The 10,627-nt window shown below is 36.0% G+C and overlaps 1 protein-coding gene across 1 annotated transcript in view; it reads left to right on the top strand.

Moving 5' to 3' along the window:
• Positions 1-10,341, top strand: part of PLS3 (plastin 3) — a 76,673-nt gene extending 66,332 nt beyond the window's left edge. The window contains exons 7-14 of the mRNA XM_087829458.1: positions 2,220-2,315; positions 3,741-3,936; positions 5,243-5,321; positions 6,053-6,167; positions 6,373-6,506; positions 7,188-7,311; positions 7,531-7,655; positions 9,098-10,341. Of these exons, the coding sequence (XP_087685584.1) occupies positions 2,220-2,315; positions 3,741-3,936; positions 5,243-5,321; positions 6,053-6,167; positions 6,373-6,506; positions 7,188-7,311; positions 7,531-7,655; positions 9,098-9,230 (1,002 nt within the window). The 3' untranslated portion in view covers positions 9,231-10,341. The remainder of the gene's footprint in view (positions 1-2,219; positions 2,316-3,740; positions 3,937-5,242; positions 5,322-6,052; positions 6,168-6,372; positions 6,507-7,187; positions 7,312-7,530; positions 7,656-9,097) is intronic.
• Positions 10,342-10,627: the final 286 nt, after the last annotated feature.

Below are 10,627 nucleotides of genomic sequence, written 5' to 3'. Positions count from 1 at the left end.
GGGCCATGACTATGTTATTTCTAACTGCCCTTCCCAGGCCTCGGGGTGCCTGTTAGCAAAGACCTAGAAGAGAGAGAGGGCCTTAAGATGCCCCTTCCTCTTTCCTATTTGCCTCCTCTCCTGTCCTGTGCTCCCACCTCTAGACATTGAGTTCTTGAGGGTACTGATGAGCTCTTATATATGTCTGTGTCTCCTATCTCAGCCCCTGCCCCAGTGTGCTCCTACTAAGTCCACCTCTGACATAACACATGGCTCATAAAACACCTGCAAAGATTCCTTGCATTAAATAGAATTCTGGAGCTCACTGCTCACCGTGAACAGGAGGGGGAAACTAGCAAGGGAAGGAGACATTGGTAGCATTCATTTGCCACATGGTGCCCTTGGCTTCTCAAGGAGAGAGGGCCAAAATTATCATAGCAAATATAGAGTTCTCATTAACTTTCTAGACTCTCTCCCAAGTCCAGATGTTGGGCTATAGCGAACAAATTCAAGGATCTTTACCAGATGTCACTGACCAACAGGGCTATGAAAACAGGGGGCTATGATCATATCAGTTTGTTCAAGTAATGGGATATTTGCACTACTGATTTCATCAGTGAAAATTATGGATAGCCTCCAAATTATCAGACCAATTGGCTTCAACCCTTCTTTTAATTTACACAACATGTTTGGCCCATTATATTTTGCTTTATGCATTAGATGTGTCCTAAAAACCATTCATAAGTGCATTTTATGTCCCGAGATGTAGCTTAAATGTACAAAAGGAAATCTTATTTTAAAATGAAGCCTGCTTTGAATATTTTTAAAAAGCAAAGAATTGTTCAGTAATGTGAAAAGGAATTTCCAGTTTGTCTGTATTCAAGTTTTCACCTGCAAACACTTTTCAGTGTAGTAAATACAGACTCTGCATTGGTCTGTTCTTTACCTGCTCTGCTCAGATGCATAAGATTGGGTTATATATTCTTCCTGCACCTTTAGCAGGTAATTAATTGTAAATGAAAGCACTATCACACTGTCATGCACTATTAGAAGGAGGAAAATTCTGTGTCCACTAATGATAGAATCTGGGTTTTGCATTTCATGAATTGCTTTGAAGTGGCTTTCACTCACCTGATTCTCCCCATGCTTACAATAATGTAGGGTACTGGGTATCAAACTCACTTGGGTAGCTTGTTTCAGATGCAGCTTTCTGGGCAGTTCCCAGAGAGTCATCATATTTGGTAGGAATGGGCTTGGATCCAGTAATTGGCATTTCGAACAATATCCCGGGGATCAGGATGCATATAATCTGCACAACTTACTGTGAAAAACATTCCTTCATAGCCTGTCTTGACTCTCAAGGCCCAGTAATATGAAACTATCATAGCTGAGAAAGTAGTCTTCAGATATAGCAGGATTAAGGCCTCTCAACTCTAGTTCCTGTCCTCTGGACAGTATTCCAGAGAGGCAGAATTTTACTTAATATGGGTATTGAAAACCCCTTTTAAGTGTTTGCCCTAGTATAATGGTTTTCAAGCTGTGTTCTGTGGAGTATCCACACAGCCTGAATTCACCCAGCCCAACCCCCCAATATGAGCAATGTCACTTTGTTTTAGGAATTGAAATTTCAAGGGAAAATGTTCAAGTGCTGAAAGAGTTCAGAAGCTCACAACAAAGAGAGAGGCTTGTTTTTTGGTTAAGTATATTCAGATCATAAAGGGCTAAATGTTATTTCACCAGCTGAAGTGTTGCTCATTAAAAAAAGTTTTTAATTTAAATTTACAATTAAATACATCTTTAACATAACTAATCTCTTCTCCATAGGCTACGATATGTATTGTGCTTTGTAATGATATAACCTGTTTATTTTCTCTTTCCCTACGCTTCCTGGATTTCTACTCTCCCACTGATTTTTTTCTTGCTTATTTTGTCTACCAAGCTTATTGACTTCAGTAATTCAGTGAAGGTACAGAACTAGTTTTGTGTCTACTAGCATTATTGTATTGACAACATCAATAAATTGTAAAATTATGACAAAATACAGTTCATCCATTTTCAAGGCAGACATAAGACCAGATAGGTGAACTTTTCTGGGGGAAAGATCTGTAAAATTAGAGGACAGAGATTTGTGCCATATATTGTTATAAAACTCAGTACAAATACCCTTCCAAACATGGGACAATAGGATACATTCATTCTTTGTAAATGTGATCTCACTGACATTTTCAATTCATCCGTAGGATTCCAAAGCCTATTTCCATCTTCTCAATCAAATTGCACCGAAAGGACAAAAGGAAGGTGAACCACGGATAGATATTAACATGTCAGGTTTCAATGTAAGTATTGGTATTTCTTGTCAGTTTTACAATCTTACAAAATTATTGTCAATTTCTTATAAATACAATAATCTATAATTATATGTAGTGATATTGGCAATTTTAAGTATGATTTTTAAATTATTTTTAAATTGCTATGTTTGTTATTCAGAAGCAGAAAGACTGGCTTTGATTTATTTTGAGAGTTCATTAGTGAGCTCCATAATTGTGGTAGTATTGGTTTATAATGGATGGCATAAAATATTCAGAGCAAGTATGGGGAAGTAAGTACTAGAGACTGGCCTTTCCTAAATATTTGGATTATAACCACAGTGATAGATTTAATGACTATGTGCATCTGTTATTCCTGTGTTGAGAATAATGTGAATATGTTTATACTCCTGATCCATGAAATACAATCTGGGGAATTGCTAACATGAACCATGTTCCCTGGTTACACCATTAATTTGTTCAAAGATCAGGAACTACTTCCTTCCCAAAATTGGATCCCACTTTGTTCATCCACAAAGTAAGGAGTTGGACTAGACTGTTTAGTGTCAAGCTTCTAGGATCCTGTCATTCTTTATACTCATTAGACATGGAATGCATTCTACTAATCTTAAAAATCCACATTTCTAGCCTATTATGCAATAGGATTCAGTGGATTACACTAGCTAAACCATTTACACTGCCCTTACTAAAAATGAATTTGTAACTGACTTGTCTGTTTATATTGCTGTCTCTGTTAAATATGAAACTCTTTGGCTCAGGGCACTCTTGGTACAAATGAGGCACCGTTTTGTGCACTCAGGGAGCCAAGTGCCTGGGTAAATGGCACCAGGATACTGATTCTGATTCTGATAAAACTCTTAGTTTCCCCAGATTGATCTTCTTAAAACACTCCTTTCTTTGTCTCTTCCCTCCTCAGAATCTTTCTAGGATTCCTCATTGACTCTAGAGTTCAGTCTGAAATGTCCTGCTTAGCATTTTAAGGCCACTCCATCTCATCTCTCGTACCCAGTGTTATTTTCCACTAATCTGTTACCCTCCTCCCCCCAAACGCTCATTTTATTTATCTCAGAGCCTTTGCTCATGCTTTTCCCTTGTTTTTCAGAGTCCTTCATCTTTTAGCCTTACACTTGCTTTAGGATTTAATTTAAAAATCTGAACAATTGTAGCTTTTTCTTGATGGGGTTTAGCATGAGAGATGTAATCCCAGTTGAGATCTATGATCTGGTGCCACCTAGGGTATTTTCAAGATACTGCAAATCCAGCATAGTCTTTTTTTTTTTTTCGTCTTTTTTTTTTTCATTCAAAACAATTTTATAATAAGTCCCGTATGTTGGCTAAGAGAAAGTAGAATTGTATATCCAGCCTATCATTGTAAGGAAACATTTCTGTATTTTTAGTGTGGCCTCTTAAAAATGTCTTCTTTTACTTCAACAGGAAACAGATGATTTGAAGAGAGCTGAGAGTATGCTGCAACAAGCAGACAAATTAGGTTGCAGACAGTTTGTTACCCCTGCTGATGTTGTCAGTGGAAACCCCAAACTGAATTTGGCCTTTGTGGCTAACCTGTTTAATAAGTATCCAGCACTAACTAAGCCAGAGAACCAGGATATTGACTGGACTCTATTAGAAGGTAACTAAAGATTTTTCAGATTCTAATGAGTGGAACTACAGAGCAGAAATATATAGGCCACGATGAATTTATAACTTGACTTAATAAGTTTCCTTATCTACTTTCCTTTAGCAAACATCTGCTAGAAGTAGACTCAAGGACTGAATTTAAAAAATGGCAGCTGACAGAAAGGGATGATACAAGTAAAGAAAGGGAGGATATGAGGGAACCTTTAAAGTAAAGTAGTCTAGGGCCACTTGGTTTAAGGCCCCTTAGTAAACCAATGTTTAATTTTAAAATTAGATCAATTTTTAAACATCTCACCAGAAAAAATGCACATCTGCATAAAATTTGAGCTATAAATGTACAGTATTTATGTTTCATTCTTCCATAGTCAGACTAACTGAAACTAGCCACTCCCCTTCCTTTCACACTTACCTACTCAAAAAATAGTAATAATGTGTGGTAATTATTTAAGTCTGGAGAAGGCACTTTACCATTTCCAGGTTTTATATATATATGAAGTATAGTATTTAAAAATTAACAAATGTAAATAGTAGTTGTTGCATATCCATTGGCATTACTATCAGATGTTTAAATTTTATGCTTTTGAAGTTTCAAGTAATTTGTTGCTTTAATATAGGCATGTAAAAGAAGCACTAATGTGTAGTTTAGAGAACACATAATACAAAATACAGATGATGTATTATAGAGTTGTATACCTGAACCCTATAATTTTATTAACCAATGTCACCCCAATAAATTCCAAAAAAATTTTTTAAAGTTAAAAAATGGGTATGGGGGAAAGGGGAGACATCTGTAATACTTTCAACAATAAAGATAAATTTAAAAAATAAAATAAAATGATTTTAAGGAAGGAAAAAATGGGTAGAGGGGAGATGTGAATTACTATGAGTATAGGTTCCTATGACCAGAGCAAATTTTTAAAAATACAAACTAAACTTGATAACATCAGTTGCTTTGAAGTATAGGGACTTTTGTAGATATTGGAGATGAATTAGAGGGGGTAGGAGACTATAAAAAGTTCCTAAATGTCTAAATTGCTTAACTGGTTATAATAAGGTTATCTTCTTTAATTTTAAAGTAAATCAATAAATTTTAAAAAACAAGCATGCATCTAGAGAATGTATTTAATAAGAATGCTTGGAAATTCATATTGGAGAAAACCTCTAGATCTATAGAGGAAATAATCTGATATATTGGTTGACATTATATGCACATGTACAAGGTGTTTAATAAATATATAAAATTTGTGAATATTCTTTTTTTTTTTTCTTTTTCTTTTTTGTGTGAATATTCTTAATAGGAGAAACTCGTGAAGAAAGAACCTTCCGTAACTGGATGAACTCTCTTGGTGTTAATCCCCATGTAAACCATCTCTATGCGTAAGCCTTCTTACTGCCATTATAAATAGTAATGAACATCATGAATGGGTGCTACACAAATAATTACAGCTCTAAACATTTTCTAAATGTTAATTTGTAGTGATTATTTATATTGGAAAACGTTGAATCATGATATCATCAACTATAAGTGATAGAATGCATTAATGTCTTTCTGGGGAGCAGATACCCTAATTTGAGACAAAGATCAAGGAACGCTTCAAGCAGACCATCCGTGATGCCTGGGGGCCTTGTGCTCACTGTTCCCTCAGCCTGGAGTGTTCTTTTCCATATCTAGTGCCTCACTTCCTTACTATATTCCCACCACTGATTCAGATCAACACTGATTCAGGTGTTGACCACCACCTGCCACTTTCTAACCCCTAACCCTACCTCTTTTTTTCTTCATAATACTTATTTGCACCCCCAAATCATATCCATTTATCCATGTACTTGTTTACTGTCTCTCTCTCTGACTCAATGTAGAGCCAGGGATTGTTCGCCTATGTGCCCAGCTTCTAGAGCAGTGCCTTGCAAACAGTGAGCTCTCAACAAGTACTTTTAAGTGAATCAGATGGTCTTAGCTCTATTTTCAGCATAGATTGATAGAATATATGTCTTGGGTATTATCGATGGTTTTATATATTTTGTTCAATGGTGTCATGTTATTGTTTTTAAGGAAACAAAAGCCAAGCTGTCTGCAAACACTAATTAAATTATTTTTAAATCATTAGTGACCTGCAAGATGCCCTGGTAATCTTACAGTTGTATGAGCGAATTAAAGTTCCCGTTGACTGGAATAAGGTTAATAAACCCCCATACCCAAAACTTGGAGCCAACATGAAAAAGGTATACAACTAAGTTGCCTCATATCTTTGTTACTGACTGTTTTTCTTCTAAGTTTGTTTCTTTTGTTTGGAAATCTCTTAACTCTAAGCTTCTTGCCACAGGAACTGCATCTTATTTACTTTTCTGTGCTAAGCATCTGGCATCACACATGTATACAGATTAAACAATTGAAAATCTTTAACCATTTACTTTTGTGTGTTTGCAGCTAGAAAACTGCAACTATGCTGTTGAATTAGGGAAGCATCCTGCCAAATTCTCCCTGGTTGGCATTGGAGGACAAGACCTGAATGATGGGAACCAAACCCTGACTTTAGCTTTAGTCTGGCAGCTGATGAGAAGGTATGATACACAATTTTAACTATTTAAGCTTCACTCTAATACAGGTCTGTGATCTAGTCCTTATCATTTTTGAGTAAACATGTCAATGAGTACACCTTTGAAATTTTTGTATTTAGACCCTGAAATGAGCTTAAGTAATGAATGGATGTTGTATGTTTGGTGGGAGATGACACCTCCTTGAGAGTTAGGCAACAGAACTGTGAATATTTCCTTTTCTCATAAGAAACCTGAGCCATACACTTGAGCCTCATTTAGTGTTCAATGACTAAAGAAATAATCAGCCAAAGTTTTGAACATCCCATGTATCCATTTGAAAAAGATCTCTTAACTATAATGCTGAAAAGCATTTATGATGACTGGGTACCAGTCAAAGCATAGCTTATTTTAAGACATTTCCACTGTCAGACTAGTACAAAATGTGCCTGCTGTAGACCGTTGAGCTTGCTCATTAAAGCCCTGAAAATCTTAGAGCCCAACCCCAGCATGACCACCACTGCAAAGGGTAAATCAGTAGCAAGCTTCTTCTACATGAAATATTTTTTTTCATATAGGGTGGCTCTCTTTCCATAAAATCGTTAGTTTTTCAAATCTAAGAAATAAAAGAAATGGAAGATAAAGCATCTTCGTAATGGTTACATTTTTTCTCATAAAGTAGAATTGACCCTTTGCTTCTTCTTTTAGATATACCCTCAATGTCCTGGAAGACCTTGGAGACGGTCAAAAAGCTAATGACGACATCATTGTAAACTGGGTGAACAGAACATTGAGTGAAGCTGGAAAATCAACTTCCATTCAGAGTTTTAAGGTAAGAATTTCCATGTGTGACTATTAAATATTATGTTTGCTAGAAAGTATCTATAACTCTAGAAGGACAACCTTTGGTTTCTTTGTGAGTGAGAATTATCATTGGGCTAATGGCAGGATTCTCTTTTAATTCTCTGGGCTTTTGTTTTGGCAACTTTTTGTAAGTATATTGAAATTTGTACATATTAAAACTCTCAGATTTGTTCTCCTTTTACACTAGGACAAGACGATCAGCTCCAGTTTGGCAGTTGTGGATTTAATTGATGCTATCCAGCCAGGCTGCATAAATTATGACCTTGTTAAGAGCGGCAATCTAACAGAAGATGACAAGCACAATAATGCCAAGTAAGGGATATTGCAGGATTCAGGTTCTACCACTTAAGATTGTGTCACCTAGGGGAAACCTCTTTGAGACTGAGAGTTCTCATCAGTAAAATGGGAACAATAATAATTACCTTAGAGATTTTAAAATGAATAAAATATATAAGAGCCTAGTATTGTGCCTGACCTAGTAGGTGCTCAATCAGTTATTGCTTTAGGGGATTGCAGAAATCATGTAGTATATGTTTTAATGCAACTCAGCTAGAAACTTACAACAGGAAAAATGAGCTAAGGATAATCATGCCTTAGCTGAGAGTATTCTTCTCACTTTTTAAAAATACCTTATCCTCTGATGTCTTTTTTACTGTGCATAGATCACTCTGGCTACATATGTTGAGCTTATTATCGTGGTCCCTAAATGGGCAGGGCGCTTAACCCTCAGGTGAAAATGTGCTTTGGAAGTTTCTTGCATTTCAACAATATTGAGAAGATCTTTTTCACCTGTCTCTTCCTTTCTTCACCAAAGACCTTGACTGTGACCTAGTTTCATAGGCAACCCATGGAAGCTTTACTAGTATGCTGAAAATCAGCCCAGAGCAGGGCTTCATAGGATAGCTAAGAAGTATTACTGCAAAAAAGATTCCTGTTATAAAACACCTAGAAATGGCTAATGTGTTAGTTGAGGTGTGCTCCTGCAAATTTCCCTAGCTGGACATGTCAATTCTTTCCTTCCTTTGTCTACCCATTCTGTTCCTTGCTCTGGGCACTCTGGCCATCTGCCATGTAGACTCTCTCTTCCCTTGAATATTTGGAAGTATTCACTTCATCTACCAAAACAACTTGGATTTTGCATCTGGCATAATTTTCTCTAAGATCACATGAAAGTGCCATGTATCTTATTACATGCTCAATGAGAACATCAACATTGATTGTAGCCCAGGTTGGGTAGCTCAGTTGGTTAGAGTGTCGTCTCGATATGCCAAGGTTGCCAGTTCTATCCCCAGTCAGGGCACATACAAGAAGCAACCAATGAACGCATGAATAAGTGGAACAACAAGTCCATGTATTCCTCTCTCTCTAAAACTCAATGAATAAAAAAGTTTTTTAAACCCACATGACCTTAAAAAAAAAACATTGTACAGCCAATCTGGGTGATTTTATATGTGTTTTTTTTTTTCATTTTCATATCAAGTCAGTGATCCAAAATTAATTCTCATTTTATATGGGAGAAAAGGGGTGAATAAATATTATCAGTCCAAATAGCAGAGCTTAAAAACCTGGTGTTACTTAAGAGTAACCTCAAAAACAAAATAAAAACAACAAAAAGTGAAATGGTTCCAATTTGAACTTTCAATATGGAAGCTTTACATCCCAGCCAAATGATTATATAAGAGAAAATGGATGTCTCATATTGTGTGCTTGAGTGACAAGGCTTTCATCTTAATTTTTGTTTCCTCAAAAAATAGGTATGCAGTGTCAATGGCTAGAAGAATTGGAGCCAGGGTGTACGCTCTCCCTGAAGACCTTGTGGAAGTAAAGCCCAAGATGGTCATGACCGTGTTTGCATGCTTGATGGGTAGGGGAATGAAGAGAGTGTAAAATTATTAATTTGAATAAAAACAGCCTTGCTCCCAGGTGCATGATTAGCAGGTCAGCTATTTCCAGGTGAAATGCTCACGGCTTAAGGAACTGTTGGTCATTTAAAGGACTTTTAGTTTTGATTGATTAACAAGACTAGCTCCTCATGAGAGCCCTCAGGGGAAGAGTTTTCATAAAAACAACTCCTCTTTCCCATAGTCATAGTTGGATTGATCAGGACACCTGAAATGTGCTCATAGCCAAATCATTTACTCTCCTAGATTGCTGCCCTTGACATTTCCCTTTGCTATGTGTTATTTCTCTCTGTGTATCTTTTTCCCTCTTAGAATGAATGTCCACCTCTTGAGAGTTGTTTAGATGATTGGATATGACTATTATTAGGCAATAATTTTGTTTTCCATCCAGTATGCTAGTTTTTAATCGAGAACTGTGGTCAGAGGGTATTTGGTTGTATCCTTTGCTTATCTTTATAGTACTGAAAATTGGCGGAAGTAACTGGCTGTGCAGAATGTAATAGAAGCTTTTCATATTCTTTTATTCTTAAAATCAGTATCTTTTTACAGTATTCTTTCTACATGATCCTTTTTTTGTACATTTAAGAATATTTTGATTACCTTAAATAAGACTGCTGATTTTGCTACTTTTTTAAAGGGGTCTTCAAGTAAGTAAAAAACATACATTGTAGGTAGAGGAAAATGTACCTTAAATTTGCATCTTTCCCCTCACACCCAAGCTGTAAACAGTTGACATATTTTGTCTTAGAACACTTGGTTCAATATCCGCTTATTTGTTTTAAAACCTGTATCATCAAATTCTCTCTTTAAATTAAAAATGCTGTTGAATATGACACTTTTGAGGAGAGAATGTGCTCAGAACTTAGATAGGATACAGTAGGCCAAGTATGCTAAGTGTACAATAGATTTTCTAATTTTACACCTAAGACAAGGAGATGTGGTCACTAAAAAATAAAAATATATATGTAGGACTTATGTACTCTTGCTTTGTCAAGCTGTTTGCTATAGTTTTCCAGATCATAATGTTACTCTAACTCTGAAAAATGATGTAATCTGATAGCAATGTATTAGTTCAAATAAAGGCATTTACATAATCATTAGTCTCTTCATGCTTCTGCCCCTTAGCAATATGCCAATAATCTTTGCCAGGTTTTTACTCCAATATTTTGACTCTTTTTCTCGTGTACTATATAATATAATATTTGTTAAATTTAAATTTTTGAAGGTGAATTACAGGAACTGAATTAGGGATCATACCAATGAGGGATCATACCAATGAGCTTACAAAATTTCCTTATCCAGTTCCTCCCTTTTTCTTTCTTTCCCATCTCACTCAGTCTTTTCAATGTTCTATGATATTCAGAAGACCAAAACAATGGGGAT

The sequence above is a fragment of the Miniopterus natalensis genome, chromosome X (genome assembly GCF_054644295.1).
Source record: "Miniopterus natalensis isolate mMinNat1 chromosome X, mMinNat1.hap1, whole genome shotgun sequence".
In the NCBI taxonomy this organism is placed as follows: Eukaryota; Metazoa; Chordata; class Mammalia; order Chiroptera; family Miniopteridae; genus Miniopterus; species Miniopterus natalensis.
This window is presented reverse-complemented; position numbering and strand designations above follow the sequence as displayed.